At 43.7% G+C, this 23,332-nt stretch overlaps 1 protein-coding gene across 1 annotated transcript in view; it reads left to right on the top strand.

Moving 5' to 3' along the window:
• The window catches only part of LCP1 (lymphocyte cytosolic protein 1), a gene marked incomplete at its 5' end in the record, with an annotated part of 58,073 nt that overhangs the window by 28,185 nt on the left and 6,556 nt on the right, over positions 1 to 23,332 (top strand). The window contains 10 exon segments of the mRNA XM_084264262.1: positions 6,209 to 6,230; positions 6,232 to 6,299; positions 9,066 to 9,217; positions 9,953 to 10,082; positions 11,897 to 12,029; positions 12,772 to 12,853; positions 14,754 to 14,919; positions 19,372 to 19,514; positions 21,533 to 21,628; positions 22,131 to 22,317. Coding sequence (XP_084120388.1) covers positions 6,209 to 6,230; positions 6,232 to 6,299; positions 9,066 to 9,217; positions 9,953 to 10,082; positions 11,897 to 12,029; positions 12,772 to 12,853; positions 14,754 to 14,919; positions 19,372 to 19,514; positions 21,533 to 21,628; positions 22,131 to 22,317 — 1,179 coding nt within the window.

The following is a 23,332-nucleotide window of genomic DNA, read 5'->3' as shown; positions in this document are numbered from 1 at the left end:
GCAGGGTGTGCATTAGGGGAGGATCACTGGTGGTGGCTTGTTGGTATCAGCTAGAAAGGAAAGGTTGATGCAGAGAAGAGCCAAGGAGGTATTCCCCAACCCTTACAGAAAGCCAGATATTTGGAAATTGAATTTGTGGACGAGACAAGAGAGAGAAAAGAAAAGGAACTGGAGCTGTGAGCTCTGAGAAAGTAGAAGGCAGTGTTTTGTGTGTGGAGGGGGGCATGGTCTTACGCTGCCCCATGCAACTCTAACAGCTGTGTTTTGAAACAGTGAGTGCCCCTGGTTTCACCACTTTCAGAGAAAATAAACAAGTTTGAAGAGGAGATAGCAGAAGAAAAAGGCAAATTTATATGTGACAGGGAACACATGTAAAAAACCTTGATCAGCAGCTAGAGGGGTTATTGTATTATTAACAAAGTGCTACTGTGTTAACAAAATAATACCCTGATGGTGGAAAGTGACTAAACATTAGCCTTTTATTCAACTTTCTTGGCACCAAATTTACAGTTGAGTTGTTCCCGATGACTTAAATATGTGTTTGTGGAATGTAATGTTTCCCCATGAAATCTGTTTGCTTGCTCTGGGGAAAGGTACAACTTTATGTCTAGCTGTAAAGTGCAGTTTCACATCTTCAAGGTTTTCGTTGCCTTGCTTGCAATTAAAGCTTAAACACCAGAGAAGTGGAGGAAAATGTGGACCAAGGTAACCATTTAATACAAGTCTTGGAAAACCTTTAGGTTTTAACAGCTTTGCCATTTATTATTTATATTGCATGGTGGGTGCACACTTTGCCAAGTAATACATAACGAGCCAGTTTCTCAGACTATGGCTGCAAAACTGAAAGAAATGAAAGAGCATCATTATCACTCTATTTAAAATTAGCAGTAACGTTCAAGTTTGAGATTTTTTTAGTTGTTCTTTTATATGCCAGCCTGAAAATAGTTTGTTATTAGGTCTCTTAAAACATCAGTGTGATAGTAGGTTCTTCAGAGGATAAGGTCAAACAAAAGGGTGCTTTACAGCATGGCTGTAATGTATCGGTTTGGAAATGATGGCAGGGAAGGGAGTGCTTTGTAGAGGATCTTTTGATGCCAGTTTGTTAAAGTTCTCAGCAGCTTTAGTGAGTGAGACCATTTTCCCTTTTTTTTTTTTTACATTAACCTGTAACTCAAGAGTTTTCTGGGGAGGAAGGAGTGAATTTACACAATTTTTTTTTTTAAATGCTTTTGCAACAGTGGGTTTATGCTGGTTGACAAACAGGAACAGTGTGTCACTTCCAGGCAGTGTGTAATTCACATGTCCTGAGGCTCAGTCTGTCTCGAGGGGTGTTTTATTTTCCTTCTGAATTTTTATTACCTTCCTTTTCTTTCTTGTTAGTAGTTCCACTCTTTCTTGTGCTAACCCTTGTAGCTGTCTTCTCCTCCTCAGTTGCCTTCTTCCACATCTGTGCTGATGTTCTGATGTTCATCATGTTCGCTTTAAGGAACTTCAATCCCTTTGCTGACCTTCAGTCACACCAAGACCAAGATTCTTCCTTGCAGCTACTGCTGACCTTCAAAATCTCATCTTCGCAGATATCTAAGCTGTTTGCATTCATTCTTTCTCAAACTGCCCCTCTTGCCATGCTGCTTCTCTGCCCAGCTTTTCTCTTTTTTTCTTGCTATAAGCATCTTTGTGTTCTAACCTATCCCCTGGTTCTATCAGCTGACTTTCCCTTTGCTCCTCCCTCAGCTCCTCAACAGCTATTCCCTTCAAAGAAACTGTTTCAACTTGTTCATATCACCCATATTGCACATATTCACCTTCGCTATTGTACCATTGTGGTGGTTTGACCCTGGCTGGAGGACAGATGCCCACCAAAGCCACTCTATTAGTCCCCTTTTCAGCTGGACAGGGGAAAGAATATTTATTGAAAGGCTCAGGAGTTGAGATAAGGACAGGGAGAGATCATTCTGCAATCAGCAGCACGGGCAAAACAGACTCAACACAGAATAAAGGAAAGAAACTCTGTAATTTATTACACTGCACTGCACACCCAGTGAGACCAGAGTTGGGCAATGAGAAGCGTAACCAGATCTTAAAGCCCCTCCCCCCACCCCTCCCTTCTTAGCAGACTTCACTTTAGTCATGATTTCGCTCCCTTCTTCCCCTCATTGTGGCACCGGGAGGGGCAGGGACTGGGGGAATGGGGGTTTTGGTCTGTTCCTCACGCGTTGTTTTCCTTCTTAGCCAGGGGAGGGCATTCCTCACACCCTTCTCCTGCTCCAGCATGGAGTCCCACCCACCAACTTCTCTAACTTGAGCACTTTCCCACAGGGCTTCAGCTCTTCACCAGCTGCCCCATTGTGGGTCACTTCTATGGAGTGCAGTGAGAAATCATAGAATGTGTCTTAGTCTCTCGGGTCCTGACTGCTCCAGCCTGGTCCTGCATGGGGTCACAAGTGTTGTGTTCCTCCCCCCATCCAGCAAACCTGCTCCGGCATGGGTCTCTCTCTCTCTTTCTCTCTCTGTCTCTCTCCACAAGCTGCAAGTGCTGGCCGAGGCTCCAACACAGGTCACAGCATCTCCTCTGTGTCTCCACCTGCTCCAGTGTGGGGACTCTCCATGGGCTGCAGGTGGGGTCTCGGCCTTTTCCATGGGCTGTGGGGGGACACCCGCTCCACCATGGGTTTCTCCATGGGCTGCAGGGGCATCTTTCTCTCCAGTGCCTGGGGCACCTCCTCCCTGCTTCCTCATGGCCTTGGTGTCTACACAGTTTCTTACATCTTTTCATCTTCTCCTCTTGTGGCAAAAAGCAGCTGCTTGTGGGTTTTTTTTCTCCTACATGTGATTCTCAGAGGCGCTGTGACCGTCGCTGATGGGCTCAGCCTTGGTCAGCAATGACTCCGGCTTTGAGCCGGCTGGTGTTTGCTCTCTGGGGCCTGCAGAGAGCTTCAGGCTGCTGCTTGCAGAAGCCACCCCTGCAGCCCCCCGCCCCTGCAGCCCGCCTCCCCTCCACCAGAACCCTGCCATGCAAAACTACGACAACCATCCACTCTTTTATTTTATCTGCATCTGCCTTGTCATACTAATTTTGCAAACAGTTAGGACTAGAGCAGGGCACCGTATGCCTATAATACCTTGTGGATTACCAGTTACTACACTATTCACCCAGGGATGCTGACAGTATGCCCAAGATCCTTCCAGTTTGCATTGAGGATGGTGAAGTGCTGGAAGTGTTTGACCTCTGGAGCAAATGACTCAGCTCTTGACTGATAAAATCAGTAGGAATTATTCAGAAGCATTTTACATTTCTGTATGCCTGAATATCAGAATTGTCTTTTAATGATCTAATCAAAACAAGCAGGTTACATCCTGAAAAGTTTCAGCAAAGTTGATTTGCTCCTTTTTGCTGTGTGTTGCTAAAGCTTTGCACTTTTACTCTCTTGATTCCTCTGTTTTGTTTTTACTACTCTATGAATTTAAAAAATTACCATTTTTTAATTATGAATAATTCTGAAACCTTTAATCTGAAAATTCTGGGTTTGATTAATTGAGCATAAACTTGAGGGCTTGCATGCACTTCACGGAGGTCTTTTGGCTGCAAGTGAGCCCAGAAGACCCTCAGTGAAGACTTTCAACTCTTTCCCTGCCTTTATTGCAGTCCCTGGCCATAACTGGGACTAGAAGTAACCCTGAAACTGTGTAGAAGTGCTGGCTGTAAAGGAATTTTATTGCTGGTAGGGATTTTACAGGTGAGATGTGCTGTGATGGGCACCAGTCTCAATCCCTCAGAAAGACGATGCAGTTGACCTACCAAAAGAGCTGTGCAGAGGGCAGCACAAGGCTGGTCTGTCTGAATCTCATCGCTGTGTGAGTAGAGAGAAGGTTTTTAGCCAGCAGTTCCAGGTGATGTTAGATACTGGAGCTGACAGGCTGAAATCGAGAGCTACTAAGGGGATGAAGATGCAGAAGAAACTCGGTTGGGTGTCCAAGCAGGCAGTGACGATACCTCCATCGCCCAAATACAACTACTCCTCTGGTGATCAAGGACACATTCAGAGATCCATCTCATTTCTCAGCTAAGCACAGCCACCTTTACAGTAGAGCAGATGATCTTGATCTAAAAAAGACATCATAAGGGTTCATTATATCAAAGCCCTTCATCCTATTATTCCTATAAATGCCCACACATGTAAACAGATGTACTCTTAACATGATTCTCTGTATTAAACAGATCAGTTAGTTACTGATCAGAGGCCACAACTTCTTATGCAATCAAGAAAAATCCATTTTATGTTGGTGATATGATTTTTTCAAGGTTATAAAACTCTTTGCAAAAGTATTGTTACAAGCAACAACCTGTGTTGTTTCTTGTCTATTAAGCAAATTATATTGTTTGTTAAAGTGGCTGGACTGGAAGGGATGATCTTGCAGTGGAATATGGATTTTCTTGTTGATAGCTTAAGTTTTTCATGCATCCAGTGCATTTTTGGTAAGCCAGATGTTGCAGAAACACACAGCACACAGCAGAAAGACTGGCAGTGAGGAACTAGAAGCAGGAAAGATTCCAGGAGGAAGACTAGGGATCTAATTTTACTGTAGCTTACATAGCCCACGCTGCTAGTGGATCACAGGGGTTTTTATAGATAATCCTTTAGAGTGGTTAGAGCCATTTTTAATATTTTATTAGTATTTCAGTAGCAATCACCATCTCTGTTGTGCTGAAAGCTACACATGGGTTCTCCTGTCCCAAGAGCAACTGCATTATGGATTATGCTGCATTTTCCTACTTATGAAGGTTCAAAGATGGAATATTTTTTTCTTTGGAAACTGGCCTCACCCTAAAATTACAGTGATGAGGCAGGTAAAGAGTGCATGATACTATAGGGAGACAGCAGGCAAAAAGCCAACCACATGAGATTGCCTTTGGGCCATTTCAAAGCCATGTCCGTAGTGGTTCTCACAGGTACAAGGAATCCATGCAATCCATGAGTTCAGGAGAGCATTAAATCTGAAGCCCATGTAAGCTGTACAAAACTCTGCATTTGTAGAGGGCTATAGCAAATATGTATTGGGTTTTTTTTTAATTATCCCTATATCTCTCTCTATATTTGGAATACAAGCTTCCAGGATGTAACATTGGTTTTAGTCTGGGAATGAGGCATTTCTGATTTCCCCCCCACCTCATTTGAACACTGTAGCTACAGCAACCACTTTCCAGGATCCACTCAGGTTTCCATTCTATTATATTTAAATAGTTGTTTGGTTAATTAATACTTAAAGAGACATAGGAAACTAGAGTCATTCTCACAAATATAGAATAATAGATAGTCTATCTCCTGAACAGTTTCCTCATGAATAGATGCAGGGGACAGTAGTTGCATGAAAAAGCAGGGAAGGTATAACGTGCATCTTCTGGCAGAGTATTAAACGATGTGACAAATGGAAGTAAACTTTCTTATTATCAGGAAGGATGACTAGAAAGGTGAAGTCTAATCCTTCCTCCTGCTTTATATCTTTGATGAGAAGAAAGTCAAGAAAACCCCTTCCAGCCACCCATTCCTAAAGTGCCATCCAACCTCCAACACTGACTTAGGTACATCACAGAGCAAGTCCCTGAACTCTCCCCATACTCAGGAAGAGAAGTTGCCCTCCTGGGAGCCCGACCTGGTGCTTTGAACACCCTGTGAAGGAGCTTCTCCCCATCCGTCCATCCAACCATCCATCCATCCCGCCCGCCCTCCCTCCCATAAGGGTGACTGGCCTTCTCATTAGGTACCCAAAGGCAGGCAGTGCAAACATGCCCCTGGGCTCTGGCTCCAGCCCCAAGCCCTGGGAGCAGACATGGCTGCTGCTTCTCTGCCAGCACTGTGAACTGTATTTCCAAAGGAAGAATAACAAGAACCAACACAATTTTGTCAGCTTTCTCCATGAGAAACAAAAGTTAGCAGAGGTAGGATTCAATTTCAATGAAATTTATATAAATAAATCTGTTGGCATTTTGAGCAGAGCTTGGCAAAACAACAGGAGGGGCATGGATTTGTACCTCATGTACGCAGGATTTTGCCCCTTCATTTGCTTTGGGGATGCAGATCGGAACTGGGTTTTCAGCTATGAGGAACTGCTCTGAGACTTTGAGAATCCAGTTGAACCCCCACTCTTTCTCATTGCGATTAAAAACCCCAAAAGGCATCCAAAACAATGAAGTGCTTTCTTCTTGCAGGGCTGCCACTTGGAGAAACAAGAAATGGCATCGACAGCACACTTCTCAGACGAGGAGATGGCAGAGCTACGGGAGGCTTTCAGCAAAGTTGGTGAGTACAGGAACAGTAAAAAGGCTGCAGAAGTGTGAAGCTCCAGCAGCTTCTCACGCACTGACCAGCTGCAAGGAAACAGAGCTTACTCTAGCACTGACCTGCAGTGTCACAGAAACCACAGTCTTTTCCTGCCCTTGCTAGATGAAACCACAGAACCATGCTGAAAAGCAGGGGCCTCTTACTGAGCAGGAGGGCTTATGAAATAACCTCAGAAGCTGCACAAACTCCTGTCAGAAGTACTCTCACATGTTTTCCTAAGAATATTTCCTAAGAATATTATTGGCAAATTATTTGGAGGGCAAGAAGTTTTTATTGTAAAGCAAACTGCATACCTCTGGGGAAGGAAGAGTCTGAAGAGGACAAATGTGGAAAAGGCTACAACAATTGTAATCCCTTTACTGTGACCTTTCAAGCTCTCTGTGTTTTTTAAGTCTGTCTTTCCTTTCCAGGACTCTAAAGGTCTTGTCTGATTTGTCTCCATTAAAGTCATGCAGATCCATCACTGTCTACCCAAATTCTAAGAAAAATCCTCGTGTTTCTCAATGCTCACTTAACTTTTATTTTCAGATCTGTCAACCTCACTCAATTATGTGTTAATTCATTGTCCTTATTGCTTTGGGTGATGATAATTTGATTTTTGAGCACAAAGTAGTCCAGGTGGACAATCTGAAACATCTGGTCACTGTGTGTGCCTGGTACACTTGATGTACTGGCAAAGCAGATGCTAGAAAGCAGCTCTCATTCCTCTCCCAGACATTTCCCTCTCCAAGTCCAGATCCTTTTGTTGTAAGACTTTAGAAATAGCCAGGATGCTCTTGGCAGTCTCTATTAAGCTGTGCTACTGGTGCTGAGAGCTGAGTGCTCTTTGCTGCATGCAAAAAGTGACTCACATTGCAACTTACCAAGCAGGAAATCGGCAAATTTGAAATCACCTCTGCCTATGGGCTGGGGAAAAAAAAAACCCTGCATAATATGAAACATGCACATATATATAAACCCAAATATAAATATATAACTGTGGTGGTTTGCCCCTGTCTGGAGGCCAGATGCCCATGAAAGCCACTCTATCCACTGCCCTCCCTCAGCTGGGCAGGGAGAATGAGAGGCTAACCAGTTGAGATAAGGACAAGGAGAGATCACTCACCAGTTACCCACACAGGCAAAACACACTCAACAAAGAATAAAATGCATCTAACATTGCGCAATCAAAACAGAGTAGGATAATGAGAAATAAAACCGAATCTTAAAGTACCTCCCCCCACACCTCTCCTTCTCAGGCTCAACTTTATTCCTGATTTCTCTCCCTTCTCTCACCAAGCAGCACAGATGGCCAGGGAATGGGGGTTGGGGTCAGTGGAGGACTCCTCACACTCTTCCCCTGCTCCAGCATGGGGCCTCTCCTATGGGAGACAGTCCTCCATGAATTTCTCCAACATGAGTCCTTCTCACGGGGGCATCAGTTCTTCACAAACTGCCACAGCATGGCTTCCATGGGGTGCAGACCTTCAGGACCAGATTGCTCCAGCATGGGTCTCCCAGGATCACAAGTCCTGCCAGCAAACGTACTCCAGTGTAGGCCTCTCTCCCCTGGCTGCAGGTCATGCCAGGAGCTTGCTGCAGCACAGGCTTCCAGTGGCATCACAGGGTCCTTCAGGTGTCTCCACCTGCTCCACTGTGGGATCTTTCCATGGGCTGCAGGTGGGATCTGTACTCCCCATCACCCTTCATGGGCTGCAGGTGACAACCTGCTTCACCATGGTCTTCTCCACAGGCTGCAGGGGAATCTCTGCTCTGGCCACCTGGAGAACCTACTTCCCCCCTTCTTCACTGACCTTGGTGTCAGTGTCTTCTCACTCCCTTCTCTGCCACCTTTTCTGGTGCCAAAAGGCTGACACTTGTGGGTTTTTTTTCCTCTTAAATGTGTTATCACAAAGCTGATGTTGCTGATTGTCTCAGCCTTAGTCAGTGGCAGGTCCAGCCTTCAGCTGGCTGGTATTGGCTCTGTCAGACATAGGGGAAGTTTCTAGCACCTTTTCACAGAAGCCACTCCTGCAGCTCCTCCTGCTAGCAAAACCTTGCCACACAAACCCACAACAATAACTATATATATAACTATATATATATATATAAATATGTACATAACCATAGCGTTTTACCAGAAACTTGTGATCTTCTTATAATATCTGGCGGTGCCTGTCGTAACAGGCTCAGCAGGACTATTTGTGTTAGCACCATTGCAGAGAAACACACAAGTTTTTATTTGAACCATGACCATATGCAATTCCAAGCCTCCAAACTAAACTTGTGGCTTCTGATGATGTTAGATGCAGCGAAGAAGTCAAAATCACAAGTAATATCTATTAATATATATATATTACACCTTACACATGTAAGATGTAACTCTGTATTACATCAAATCCATTTTCATTGCTTGCTCTGTAGACAGGATACTTTCTCTGTAAATCACTTACTATATATAAACTTTGGAAAGTTAATTATATCCATCTAAACCTTGTTTTGTTAAGTTATTACTATAAGTCTAACACATAAATTCATCACTGTGAGTTTAAGTTTGTTAAATGCTGATTGTAATTCTATTTTTGAGTGAATGACACTGCAGGGTTTGAAAACATTAGATTTTGGGATCACAAATAATTATGTATAATGTACACTTCCCCAGGCAAGAGAAAAACAACAGTCTTTGTGTGCATGGGATTTCATTAGGCTGATGTAGAATCTAAATATTTGCTTTAATCTTTGCAGATATCAGCGGGAACGGCTATATCCACGCCAATGATTTAACAGACGTGTTGAAGGCAGCCAATCTCCCTCTCCCAGGATATAAAGCCAGAGAACTCATTCAGAATTTGACAGCCACGGGGAATGGCAGGATCAGTTTTGATGAATTTATTTCAGTAAGTAAGATGTTATTTATTTAGTAAGTAAAATGCCAGGTGGGATACTCAAGGTGGTTCCCAGGGCACAGCAGAGGCACAAGCACAAGGTCTCATGGGAACCTAGTTAATCTAAGGAATCCTCTTGATGAGAGCAGGCAGGTATCCAAACTGAAAAGCCTGCAATTAACCGAGAAAAGCTTCATGAATGCACCTGCATGTTGAACAGACTAAATATCTTTTACCTTGGTCAATTCAGTGGGATGAAGTTTTTCAGATATAAGTTGCAGAAATATTATGTTCTAGCTAGAGGGTTATGAAAAGTATCAGCAGATTGAAACTGAAAACTTTATGGGTTGGGGTTTTTTTCTGTTAAAAAGGTGGGTTTTTCTCTGGTCTGAACTGGGAAAAAAAAAAGCTACAATAGTGGAATTTCTCTTGGAACAGAGAAACATTCTTACTGCTCCTTTCTACAAACTGAAACTTAAAGGCCCTCCTCCTGCACATTTTACCTCTGTGGTTTCATACCATGTACATTTCTGCTGCTTAGATGACCTTTGTTCACTGCTTTGAAAACATGATCCTGTTCTACCACAGCAGGTACACAGTTTTTACATAGAAACCCACTGAATAATGCACAAGCTGTGTTTCCCTATGTATGAAGCAGAGAGGACATGTCTTCTGGCCCAAGAGCTCACTGTTTTAGCTTGGTTTTATTTGCCAAAAAAATTTAAGATTGCCTCTTGTGCTTGAAAGATTTTCCAAGACCTGAAGAGCGATGATGTTGCTAAGTCATTCCGAAAACAAATCAACAAAAAGGAGGGGATCTGTGCTATTGGGGGGACATCTGAGCAGTCCACTGCTGGCACACAACACTCTTACTCAGGTAAGTACAGCTGTACTATACTGACAACACCTAGGAACAAGTGTGCCTTTGGAGATCACCTGCACCTTGGTGCAAATCAAGGTGCTTTGGCCTTGGTGTGATTCGGCGGCTGTTCAGGGGAGTCTGGTGCAAGGCAGAGAGTTGTGAAGGTGACAAAGCACCAGAGCAGGGTCTTTGTCAAGAACAGCATGAGCTGGTTTATTGGGGTGGATAGAGCTGTTGCTGTGGAAGGAAGCTCCAGCTGAGGTGGGTTCCCTTACCATAAAGGCATTGCGGGTCTGCTGGAGAACAGCCTCCTGGCACAGCTGCAGCACCACAAGGTCTCGCCTGTTGCTGTCCCAGCTGAGAAACAAGATATGGGTTCCCTGTTATTGCTCACCCATTTCCTTGTACATTTTACCAGTTCTTCAGCAGTTTCTCGGTAAACTCACCTGTAACCAAATAGTTCCTGACCTTTTTCTAAAGTGGGCATTGATGCCTCGGAAAGCTGGAATCAAAACTCAAAGGCCTTGGGGACTGTTAAGCAGGTATCCTTCATTGCAGCGCTGGGCACACAGGGGATCGCTCCTCCGGATGTGTGTGCCCATTAAAGACACATTTCTCATATTTATACAGATTAACTCTACGTATTCATTAGAATTTCTAGGAAAAGGCAGAGTTATGCAAATTATTTTCTAAGAAGTCACTTATATTAATTCCCCACAGACAGAGCATGCTCAGTGACACCCGGGGGTCCCTCGGTGGTCCCCAGGGATGAAGGCTGAACACCCTCCTCGCTCTCAGCGCACGCTCCCCATGTCTCCTCTCCAGGCTTATCTGGGCTCCCAACACCTGCACCAACTAGTTAGTTTTTCGCTGAAAACAAGATATACTCTGTCTCTTAATTGGTCATTAGTATCATTATTTATGACTCCCCTATCTTCTGCTTCCTCTAGTTTCAAGGCTGTTACACTATTGTGGTTAAGTTTTGTAGCTTATGTGATTACAGCCAAATTCTGTTAAAATCCAAACCTAATCTATTCCTAAAAACACACAAATTCTTACTTCTTTATCTTCAAGTCTGTTACTATTGCATTGTTATGGTTAAGTTTTGCAGCTGCTCTCACAAGCAGCTTACACAGTTGCAGATTTCTCTTAAACTAACCTATTCTTAAAACCATGAAAATTCTTATACTAAAGTTATATTAATTGTCTCTTAAGCTACACTTATATCAATCTATTCAGCATGATTACATTTCATTGAATCAGCATGACCCATTAGGGCTCTTTGCCCAGCCTGTTTCTCCAAGCTGACGGTTTGGGGCAGCCATGGTTGCTTCTCATGCCTCCTGGGCACAGAACATTCCAAAACAGCTTCACAGGGAGGAGGTCTTGGACTCATCCCTGTAGGACTCCACTACACCCTGGCCATGCTCTTATAGACCTTTCATATATGGAGGGGGTAATGTACAGTACAAAGTTCATTTATTTTAATTTGTTTGAAGTTATGTGGGATTTCAAGTTAGCAAAGTGAAACAACGTGTTCAAATACAGTTGAATCCCATGAACTTCATTTCCAGTCTCTATAATACACCCATCGGGCAACCCCAGTCAGGAGGAAGCAATATGGAAGGAATATTAACCATCTCAAGACCATCGCTGTCTTCATATCACTTGCCTGTTTCCCCAGAGCCTTCTTCCCTTGCAGGGGGTTCACTGATCAGTTACACTGACGGGACAGTCCCCCTTACACACCAAGAGTTCTGCCCTTGTGAGTAAAATACTAGTAAGAAGTATTGCACAGAAAACTGATGGATTTGGTGTTGTGTCCACAGAGGAAGAAAAGTATGCCTTTGTCAACTGGATTAATAAAGCCCTTGAGAAGGACCCTGACTGTAAACACGTGCTCCCAATGAACCCAGAAACAGATGACCTCTTTCAGGCAGTCGGTGATGGCATCGTGCTTTGGTAAGTAGTAATTATCTTTCTCACAGATGGGAACTGTGAGTCTGCAGAAGCTCACACCTCTGTTTAAATGGAAAATGTGACTTTACATTAAGCTCATGAGTCTTTGCCTTCCCTTCCACTCCCTTCCTCTCCCCTCCCTTCATCTTCCCTGCCCTCCCTTGCCCTCCCTTCCCCCTTCCCTTCCCCCTTCCCCACTCCCTTCCCCCCTCACTTCCCCCTTCCCTTCCCCCCTCCCTCCCCCTTCCCTCCCTCCTTCCCTTTTCCCCTCCCTTCCCCCTTCCTTCATCCTTCCCTTCATCCTTCCCTTCCCCTCCCCTCGCCTCCCCTTTTCTTCTTGAAAACATAAAGCTTCTATCACGTTAACTGAGCTTTTTTTCTTTGCCTCCAGCCCCTTGCAATAAGATTAAGTCAGTGAAATATGAGGACTTACTTGGTTTTATTTTTGTCCAAGGACTTTTGGGGGTTCATGTGAAGCAGCCTGAGATAGTGATTTCACAGAATTTTTCCACACAACTTCAACTTGTGGTATTTTTGGCCTCACACCAGTAGTACTGGTGTCTGCACGTGACCCAGACCAACTTCTTGAGTATCGCGTGTGTGCCTGTGCGTTTATGTGTGAAAACAGAGGCTGCCTATCTATATTTGTTCAGTAACTCTCCAGCTCTTTGACTTGTCCCACAGTGTGATGACAAAAGCTAGATTGCATTAGTGTTGTTCTTACTGATTTTCCTTTTATTTCCAGTAAGATGATCAACTTTTCAGTGCCAGATACCATTGATGAGAGAACAATCAACAAAAAGAAACTCACACCCTTCACAATACAGGTACTAAACTGTAACAAGATTCATTGCTTTTCACCTTAGAATGCTTTGATGTAATAACTTCCAGCAAAGGCTGGAGAGGTTGGTCCTGCCCAATACAATCAGGCAGTGTTGCAAAGTGAGATGCTTAGGTTTGTGTCATAAAGGATAAAGCCACACATTTCTCTTTTCCAAACAGATGAGCAACCTGACTAAGCAAACTGCCCTTAGCCCAATCTATAAAGTGTACCAGTTCAAGGCTTTATATACCTTTGGGGTAGAAGCCATACGGGTCCAAGAGCAAATAGGTAACAAGGTGACCAGTTCTAGTTGGAGTAGCTCTCAGAAGGCTGAACCCCACATCCAAGGTCACGCAGGCATGGCCATGGTGTGTTGCAGTCTGATGTCCCCACCAAACTGTTAACCATGATCCATGGTGTACCAGGCTGTGCAGCTCGCCTGAGATGGGTCCATAGCCTTTGCCAGCCTTTCATGGTCCACGCAGTTTCCTCTTGAACACTAATCCCTTCTTTATTTCTATTATGTGCATGTGTATATGATGTAAAAAATGAACAAAAAGGGGCTAATTTTCTTCTATTTAAAGTTTATTGTGTTTCTCAGTGGTTATGTGGGGAGGTATTTTTATATGAACAGGATCTATGTATCTGGGTACAGAATATAAATAGATATATATATATGAACCTAACGCAGTTTAGCCCTCAGCTACTCTGATTTGATGGAACATTAGCTAGGCTCAAATAAGCTCAGAAGCCATTAAATTGGATTTTTATGCTGTATACCACATTTTTCAGTTCTAATCATTTTGGGCAGCAGCATAGCTTAGTGACGCAGCTCAGATCAATCCCTGTCACACGTAGACATGATTTGATCAATATAGTTTCCACTTTAACTTAACCCTTTTACAGCTGTCTGGTGGAGAAAAGGTAATTAATTTGAAATGCTCCAATTTTTTTAGCTTATGAGAATTTACACTATGTCTCTCTCTGGATTTTATATCTAATCAAATCTCTCTGTCATGCCAGCAGTGATTAAATTCATGTGAAAAATAGTGTATCTGTTTGATGAATTATATTTTCCAGGCTTCTTTGCCTGCTTGACTTTACCAAGCCACCTCTTCGAAGAGAGCTGACCTGTGGGTCTGATTTTCTTACACCCTTTCTTTTAAATGGGTATGAAGTGGTGAAGGAAGATAACTTTCCTGAAACATAACTTTCTGCCCCTCACTGTGAATCACAGAATCCCTCTGCTTTTGCTGAACACTTCCAAAGCAGGACTCCAGAAAAACCCCATATCCAGGCTTGCCTAATTCTGACCTTGGCTAAACTGCAACGTTAAAAACTTAACAGGTTTATTGTTACTGATTCCTATGACCATGTGGGTTCTGTACACATTGCCACTTTAGTGACTTAGGTGTAGTTTACATGTTAGGGATTTTGCATAGCGTTTAGGAAGAGTTGAGCCTGGAATATCTGCCAGTTGACTGGGTTGTAGCTACCTCATTCCTCCATGTGTGCAAGCCTGAGTGGAGGAGATCTTGCCTCTCCTGATGCTAAATCTGCACTTGAACATATTTACAGCTTGTGCATTAGCTGTAAAGGCTTTGATAACCAGATTGAGCCAGGACATCACTGTGAATGCTTATATATGGCCTGAGCTCCAAGGCCTTGTGACACAGTGTCCTTTGCCTTTGCCAGAGAGGCCCTTTCCTTCTTTGTGTTGGGATCCAGAATCTACCTATAATCCCAGGAGATTCTGCGTCCTCCTGCTCCCTATGGTCAGACATGTATGTAAATGCATTGACAGTGAAGCTGCTCACAGATTTCATTTGTTTTGGCTGTGCTTCCTTCCTGTATCCTCATCTCTCCAGTTACTGCATCATTCAGAAGTTCTCTTCTTTCCCTAGGAAAATCTGAACCTTGCCCTCAACTCTGCTTCAGCCATTGGATGCCATGTTGTTAACATTGGAGCTGAAGACTTGAAAGAAGGGAAACCTTACCTGGTTTTGGGTCTTTTATGGCAAGTCATCAAAATTGGACTCTTTGCTGACATAGAGATCAGCAGAAATGAAGGTATGTACAGCTCTTCAATTTAGGGCTCTGCTGTTACCACTGAACAGTCTTTAGGACAAAGACTTTTTAAAAAAAATCTTAACTCAATATTTCATAGAATCACAGAATAATTTGAGTTGGAAGGGAACTCAAAGATCATCTAGTTCCAACCCCCTGCCATGGGCAGGGACACCCTATGTTAGACCAGGATGCCCAAAGCCCCATCCAACCTGGCCTTGAACACTGCTATGGAGGGGGCAGCCACAGCTTCTCTGGGCAGCCTGTGCCAGGACCTCACAACCCTCACAGGGAAGAATTTTTTCCTAATGTCCAATCTGAATCTACCCTTGTTTAGTTTAAAGCCATTACTCCTTGTCCTATCACTACACTCCCTGATAAGGAGTCCTTCTCCATCTTTCCTGTAGGCCCCTTCAGGTACTGGAAGGCTGCAATAAGGTCTCCCTGGAACTTTCTCTTCTCCAGGCCAAATAAGTCCAACTCTCTCAGCCTGTCTTCATGGGAGAGATGCTCCAGGCCTCTGATCACCTTTGTGAGTCCTCCTCTGGACTCACCCAACCTGTTCAATATCTTTCTTGTACTCAGCACCCCAGAGCTGAATACAGTACTCCAGGTGGGATCTCATGAGAGCAGAGCAGAGTAGAGGGGCAGAATCACCTCCCAAACCTCCTGGTCACACTTCTTTTGATACAGCCCAGAATATGGCTGGTTTTCTGGGCTTTAAGTGTGCACTGATGGCTCATGTCGAGCTTTTCATCAATCAGGTACACCCAAGCCTTTCTCCCCAGGGCTTCTCTCCATCCATTCTCCACCCAGCTTTAGTTGTGCTTGGGACTACTCTGACCCATTTGCAGAACTTTTCACTTGGCCTTGTTGAACTTCATGTGGTTTACTTGGACCCACCTCTCGAGCCTGTCAACGCCCCTCTGGATGGCATCCCTTCCCTCCAGCATGTCGTCCACACCACACAGCGTGGTGGCATCGGCAAACTTTCTGAGGGTGCACTTGATCCCACTGCCCTTGTCTCCAACAAATCCGTTAGACAGCATCTGTCTCAATACTGACCCCTGGTGAATGCCACTCGTCACTGGTCTCGGTTTGGACATTGAGCTGTTGACCACAACTGTTAGAGTGTTGCCTGTCTTCTTGACTGCTCTAATTTCCCTTGCTTCCCACAATTTACAGCACTCCAAAGTCCAAGGCTGTGCGTAGGTTTGTGTGTGCAGAGCCAATCACAGGCTCACTGAGTCAGGAAAGATGTTCCACACTCAGGTATATTGGTGTTTTGGCACTAAATCTGGGCTGAGAAAACGCTACACTGTATTCAGGAAGCTTTGCTCCTTTCTTGCTCTTGATTGCCAGACAAGTTCTCCTTCTTTGTGAAAGAATTGCAGACTCAGAATAATTTAGGCTGGAAGGAACCTTCTGGGAGTCCATCCTGGAGGTCCTCTGATTCAGCTATCCAACTATCCACTTACAGCAATGCCAGTCCCAAGATTAGATGAGGTTGCTCAGGGTCTTTCTTTTCCAGTGCTCTCTGGGAAGTCTGTTTCAGAGCCTAACCAATCTTGCTGTGATTTTTTTTTTTTAGATCTAGTTGGATTTTCCCTTCCTGCACCTTGTGTCTCTACCTTCTCATCCTTTTGCTGCGAATACTGGGAAAATACAGCTCTGACCCCTCTATAACTGTTGAAGACAATGCCTGTTCCCCTCTCAGACCTCTTCCCATGCTAAAAAGCCCCATTTTTCTCATCCTTTTCTCATGTCACTTGTACTCCAGCCCAGCCATCTTGGTCTCTCTCCACTAAACCCATTGCAGTGTTTCAATGTCTCTCTTACACTGGGGAGCCCAGAACTGGACACAGCATTCCAGATGTGTTTCACCAGTGCCAAAATTCTCCATGAAATATCTTCAGCAGGAGGCTGTGGATGTGTACCTGCATTCCACACAGCACATCATTTTGCTGCTTTGTTCCCTGTGCCTCTGGACAGTCTGCTCAAACAGCAGCGACACTCCTTTCTCCAGTTACCATGCAGGTGCTACCTTCATTGCTTCACACCTTGCACATTCCTATGCCTTTCATAGTCAGAACCATCAGTTTCCAGGGTTCCCAGTTCCCATACCTTTGTACCCTGATTAATAGTTATTTTTCCCTTTTGATATTTTCTCCTTCACTTCTCATATCAGAACTTAGTTTGTCAGGGTTGACAAGCCAAGATCATTTTTATTTCTTTCCAAGTTCTTTCTTTCCCAGATATCCCTTCTCTGCAGCAGTTCCAGGCAAATTTCCCCTTTCTTCAGTATGGGAGACTGTATTTGCAGTGAGGTCTGATGAGCACATGGTATCAAGGCAGTAACACACCCCAGACTCTATGGGAAATGCCTGGGATGCACTCATATCATGCTCGGTTTTCCCCTGGTCATATCACATGGTGGCTCAGAGTAGCTCAAAAGACATGTAATACACTCAAGTTGTTCTCAGTCTCTGTTTGAATAAGCTTTTAGCTAATAAAAATTATTTGTATGAATTCCCTAGTGAATGTCTTTGAACATGTCACTATTAAATTACTTTCTATTTTTATTAGTCACCTAGCTCTCTCTGTCTGACTTCCTGATCTTCCTCTGTATTGAGTGTGCCACCTAGTGAATATAATCATAGCATTCTTAGCACATTGCTAGTATTTATGCCAAGTTAATTGATGGGGAAAAAAAACCAAAAAAGCATTAGTCCAAAAATCAATCCATTATTAACTTTATAAGAAACCTTCTTACAGCCTACCCTCACATTGTTAACATTTTTCTCTCCATAAATTCCACTCTCTACTTTCAAATGCTTTTATTATCCCCTTCTGGTTCAGTTTAACCCTATAGTACCCTATATAAAATTACCTATGGACCTCCAGATATAGTAGGTCTCCACTATTTCTTTTATGCAGGAAATCAGTATTTCTTTCAATTAATGATAAAAGACCATAGAATCATACAATCACAGAGTTCTAGATTGGTTTGGTTTGGTTTGGTTTGGTTTGGAAGGGAGCTCAAAGATCATCTAGTTCCAACCCCCTGCCATGGGCAGGGACAGCCTCCATTAGACCAGGCTGCCCAAAGCCTCATCCAAGCTGGCCTTGAGCACTGACAGGGAGGGGGCAGCCACAGCTTCTCTGGGCAACCTGTGCCAGTGTCTCACCACAAAAATTTTCTTCCTGATATCTAATCTAAACCTACCTTTCTTCCTCTTAAAAAAGCTTAAAAAGATATCAGAAGATCAGAGTAGTGTGACACACTCTTCCTTCTTATCACAGGACTGTTTACATGTTATTAGTTGTTCTTTTCAAAACTTCTTCTAAAGCCTTTCATGCTTCAGAGATCAACTAAACATCCTGCAGTTGCAAGGGTTTCTCCTTCCCTCCTGCCCTTTCCCCCTTTTATGAACATAACAGCTATGTTAATTTTTCTATATAGATAGGGTGTCTTCTCCAATTGACAGATGAGATAACCCTATTGACCCGTGAGCCCACAAAGTCATGTGCAAGTTCTTAAAAATACCTCTGTGGATCCAGTTTCACTATGGAAGTCACTGAGATTTCTTTCCTCTAAACTGCAGAGAGTGTGTGTTCATTTTTGTCACTCCCATATTGCTCCTGTGCTTAACCTCACTGCATCCAGCACAGGAACGACATGGACCTATTGGAGCAGGACAAGAGGTTGGCTACAAAAATGATCAGAGGGCTGGAATGCCTCTCCTGTGAAGACAGGCTGAGGGAGTTGGGTTTGTTCAGCCTGGAGAAATCTCCAAGGATACCTTATTGTGGCCTTTCAATATTTAAAGGGGGCCTATAAGAAAGATGGGGACAAACAGGGCCTGTTGTGATAGGACAAGAGGTAGTGGTTTTAAACTAAAAGACTAAATTTATCCTAGATATAAGGAAGAAATTTTTTTCAACAAGGGTGGTGAGATGCTGGAACAGGTTGCCCAGAGAGGTTGTAGGTGCCCCATCCCTGGAAACTTTCAAGGTCAGTTTGGATGGGGCTCTGAGCAACATGATATAGTTGAAGATGTCCCTGGTCATTCCATGGGAGTTAAACTAGATGACCTTTAAAGATCCTTTCCAACTCAAACTATTTTATGATTCAATGATCATATTTTCAATAAGATGTGAGGCAAGGAAATTGGGTAGTTGTTAGACCACAATGAAATTGTCTTCTGATTCTATATGATCCACTACTAGATGCACAACCAACTATCAGCCTTGTCCCAATTTTACTGATGAGGCCCTTTTTCTGTTTATGCCATGCTAGACCAGCTTGAAGTTTGGCAACACTATAGTTGCTCACTTTTAGAAACTAGGGTAGCAAAATGTGCAAGAGAGAAAATAGTTATGCATTCTCCTCTACAAGTATTCACAACATCATTAATAGTTTTTTTCTTTTTTTTTTTTTTTTCACCTGAATAGCCTTGATTGCTCTTCTGAGAGAAGGAGAGAGTCTGGAGGATCTGATGAAGTTGTCTCCAGAGGAACTGCTTCTGAGGTGGGCAAACTATCACCTGGAGAATGCAGGATGCAACAAAATCAACAACTTCAGCTCAGACATCAAGGTATGAGAAACACTGACCAACAGTAGCAAAACAGCAGCTCCACACCCAAGTCCCTGTCCTGCAAACAGGGATTTTGTGCTGAAGCAATCCAAGCAGCTGAGACTGCTCTGCCAAACACATGGAGCTGGGTGCATGAAATCATTTTAGTGGGGTTTACCTTTCCACTCAGTAGCATTCCTTCTGCCAGCCTCCCAGTCACCACCGCCAGCCCCAGCACACCAAAGGTCTGGGAAAGGAATGGCTTCTGGCTCTGGATATATGGTTGCTACCGCTGTATTTTCAGTTCCCTGTCTCTGTTGTTCTCCTGTTCTCCTTCTTAAATGTCCTTAAATGCTTCTTGACCTGGCTTTGGTTTGGAAAAGGCTGAACCTTACCCAGACATAACAAGATGTAGGGAAAAGGATGGGGCTCTTCCAATTTCCCCCACTTGACTTTTCCTTCAGTACAGCACCTTGGTTATATGCTCCTCTGTCCCAGCCTTTGCTATAACCCTGCATGCACTTGCCTACAAGTTTTAATTCAGTGGGACTATTCAAAATAATATAGGTAGATGGGTGGGGGGGCACTTGCAAGGATGGGTGCAGCATATTTCACATCCTTGGGACTTCATGGACTGTGGGGTGCAGGTTTCAGCAGTTTTCTCTGTAGGACCTTCATTCTTCCTAGAGAGATGTATCTGAACCTCAGTGGTGCACACTGGTGTGTTTCAGACACTAGAACTACACAGTGTGAGGCCCAGACAGCATCCCATGGCTGCAGGAAGTATATCTGGGAGGTTGTCTGATCTGGATTCTAGGCCAGTCAGGGGTGGCCAGCCCACCAACCTCATCAGCCACTTTCCCATTCCCAGGACAGCATAGGAAAAGCCCTGCTTCAGAGATGCCTGGTTGTAGGCTTCACCAAGGACCAAAGTGTGAAAAGTCATTTACTATTACTTGATATAAAGAAAAACACTTGGGAAGGCAGCAAGGGGACTCTGAGAGTGGCATTTGATGATACCATTTTTATTGTAAGAGATTTTTGTTCACTGGGTGGAGGTGACTGGAGAATATCCTTTGAAAAGGAATGGAATGGAGTCTTTCCCACCTTTCTGTAGGCTGGCTGAGAGGACTATAGTGCAAATGATTAAATCCTTTCTGCAACTGAAAGAAAAATCACACTTACCATATTTACAGTTGGAAAACAAGGCTCAAGTTTATGTCTCAGAGACAAGACTTCAGCCTTTACAGCCACTGCCTAATTGAGTCTCCCCACCTCACCTCTGTTATAAATAACCACTTTCTAGCTATGGTGGGTAGTAATGCAGATTAATAAATTTTAAAATAATTCAGGTAATCTGCTTTGTATTTTGAGTTAGTTATTCAAGTCCCTAGACACTAACATGTAGCTTTACTCTTGGTTCTTTTAATTTTTTCTGAAGTGAGATTAATATTTTCTACACATGGAACCAACATTTACATTTCATGAAAGACTGAAGACACAACAAGCTAAATCTGTATCTTGGTCCTTCCCTTTTGCCTGAAAACTGCTGATACTGCTGTCTGTTTTAACTTTTGTCCTTGTCTTCCATAACTGTTCCAGCGTTGCTTTGAAATCTGCTTTAAACATCTGCTTTTTTCTTCTGCATTTTCTTTTATCAAATGCTGAGCAGCCTGATTTCTACAGCATTATAAAGGTATGTGTTTTCTTACCTCTAATTTAATGTTCAGATCAAGTCAATTCTAACATCTCTTTGTTGTTGCTGTCCTTTTTCTAAGTGCAACACACAGCACTTTGTCTCATGCATTTAATGTTCTGCAGCGTATATATATTGGCTTAGGGGAGAAACAGATCCGGCAAATACAGCATAAAGTAGGAATTCCTAAGTGCTTCCAGCTTAATTAATTTAATTATGTAGCCCAGTGATTGATGTAATAAAAATGAAGCATGCAGCCAGATTGTTCAGGAGAGCACTAGCATGCAAAACCCAAGCCTGAGATGTAATTTTTTTCTCCCTTCAACTTCTCTGCCTGTCACAGGACTCAAAAGCTTATTACCATTTGCTGGACCAAGTTGCCCCCAAGGGAGACGAAGAAGGCATTCCAGCTATTCCTATTGACATGTCAGGATTAAGGGTAAGATGAGAAGAGTTTAGAGTAAATGCTGATATTTTCTGTCTGTTGCTCGCACTGCTGGCCAACACGGAGTTGCACTGGGGTGCCAGAACAAGCAAACTCTTTTTAGTGTTGCAACATCATCTTGTATTTTCAGAAATCAAAGCTTTTGAAGAATTGAATGATGTATCTTGCCTTTCTTATTATTAGATGTTATCACTGAAACTTTAACAACGGTTGAACGGCACTGAGGAACTAGTGACTTGTTACAAGTATATTTAAGCACATTTATTTGGGAATTTCATCAAACCATCCCCTTTTATATGGAATATAACTGTAAAGAAAAGATGGTGAGATGTCTGTACTGTACGTAAATCCCATTTGAGAACACTGCCATTAGTAAAAATAGGAAAGGAAATAGCTGTAAATCTGACAAGGACTGGGTTTAAAAACCCTACACACGTGGGGCCCCCAAAGTGGGTTTGGTGGGTGAGGCTGACAGCCCCATTTTCTGCTGGCACAGGAGAAGGACGACGTGCAGCGAGCAGAGTGTATGCTGCAGCAAGCCGAGCGGCTGGGCTGCCGCCAGTTCGTCACGGCCACCGACGTTGTCCGGGGAAACCCAAAGCTGAACTTGGCCTTCATTGCCAACTTGTTCAACAAATACCCTGCCCTGCATAAGCCAGAGAACCAGGACATTGAGATTGAAGGTAAGGAACCTGTTGGAGCATGTTCAGAGAAGGGATGTGAAGATGGTAACAAGTGGCGTCCCCCAGGGGTCTGTCTTGGGACCGGTGCTCTTTAACGTCTTTATCGATGACACTGATGATGGAATTGAGTGCATCCCGGAAAATTTGCAGGTGACACTAAGCTGAGTGGTGCGGTTGGCAGCATAGAAGGAAAGGAAGCCATCCAGAGAGACCTTGAGAGGCTGGAAAGGTGGACCTGGGTGAACCTAATGAGATTCAACACTGCCAAGTGCACTTGGGCTGGAAGAATCCCAGACATAGATACAGACTGGGAGAAGAGCTCCTTGAGAGTAGCCCTGCTGAGAAGGACCTGGGGGTTCTGGTGGATGAGAAACTTAACATGAGCCAGCAGCCATTTAGGTTGGATATTAGGAAAAAGTTTTTCAGTATGAGCGTAGTAGATCACTGGAACAGGTTGCTCAGAAAAGTAGTGGAGGCCCCATTCCTGGAGGCATTCAAGGTCAGGTTTGATGAAGCTCTGAGCAACCGGATAAAGGTGTCCCAGCTTACTGAAGGGGAGTTGGACTAGATGGCCTTTAAAGGTCCCTTCCAACCTAATGTCTTCTATGATTCTATAAAATGCAAACGGTGTTTGTAGCCATCTGTGCCAGTTTCCCCAGCTCTGAGTTGACCATGTGTTATTCCAACCATATGCCCTTCAGTCATATATTCACTGCACTGGTAGCACAGGCATCCTTAAGAAAGGGAGTCGGCTCTTTACTTGCATGTAGCTTCTGGTGTTTTGGGGGGGGGGGAGGTCTCTTCTGTGGATAGGACATGTTAAAAGCCAAAAATGTTTGTGGGATGTCTGAACCAATACAGTCTATTGGAGTGTGCAACTAGAGTTGATCTGGCATTCCCTCAATTAAGAATATAATTTACAAATCTGATCTTGCATCAACCTACTGCCTGCTTGCTCTGGGTTGGGGTCAGGACTGCTGTTGGATGGATCATTTGCTAGCTCCCGGTCCTTCTT

The sequence above is a fragment of the Gallinula chloropus genome, assembly GCF_964237585.1.
Source record: "Gallinula chloropus genome assembly, chromosome: 1".
Lineage (NCBI taxonomy): Eukaryota > Metazoa > Chordata > Aves > Gruiformes > Rallidae > Gallinula > Gallinula chloropus.
Note: the sequence above shows the minus strand (reverse complement) of the source record. Positions and strands in the feature narration are given on the sequence as shown.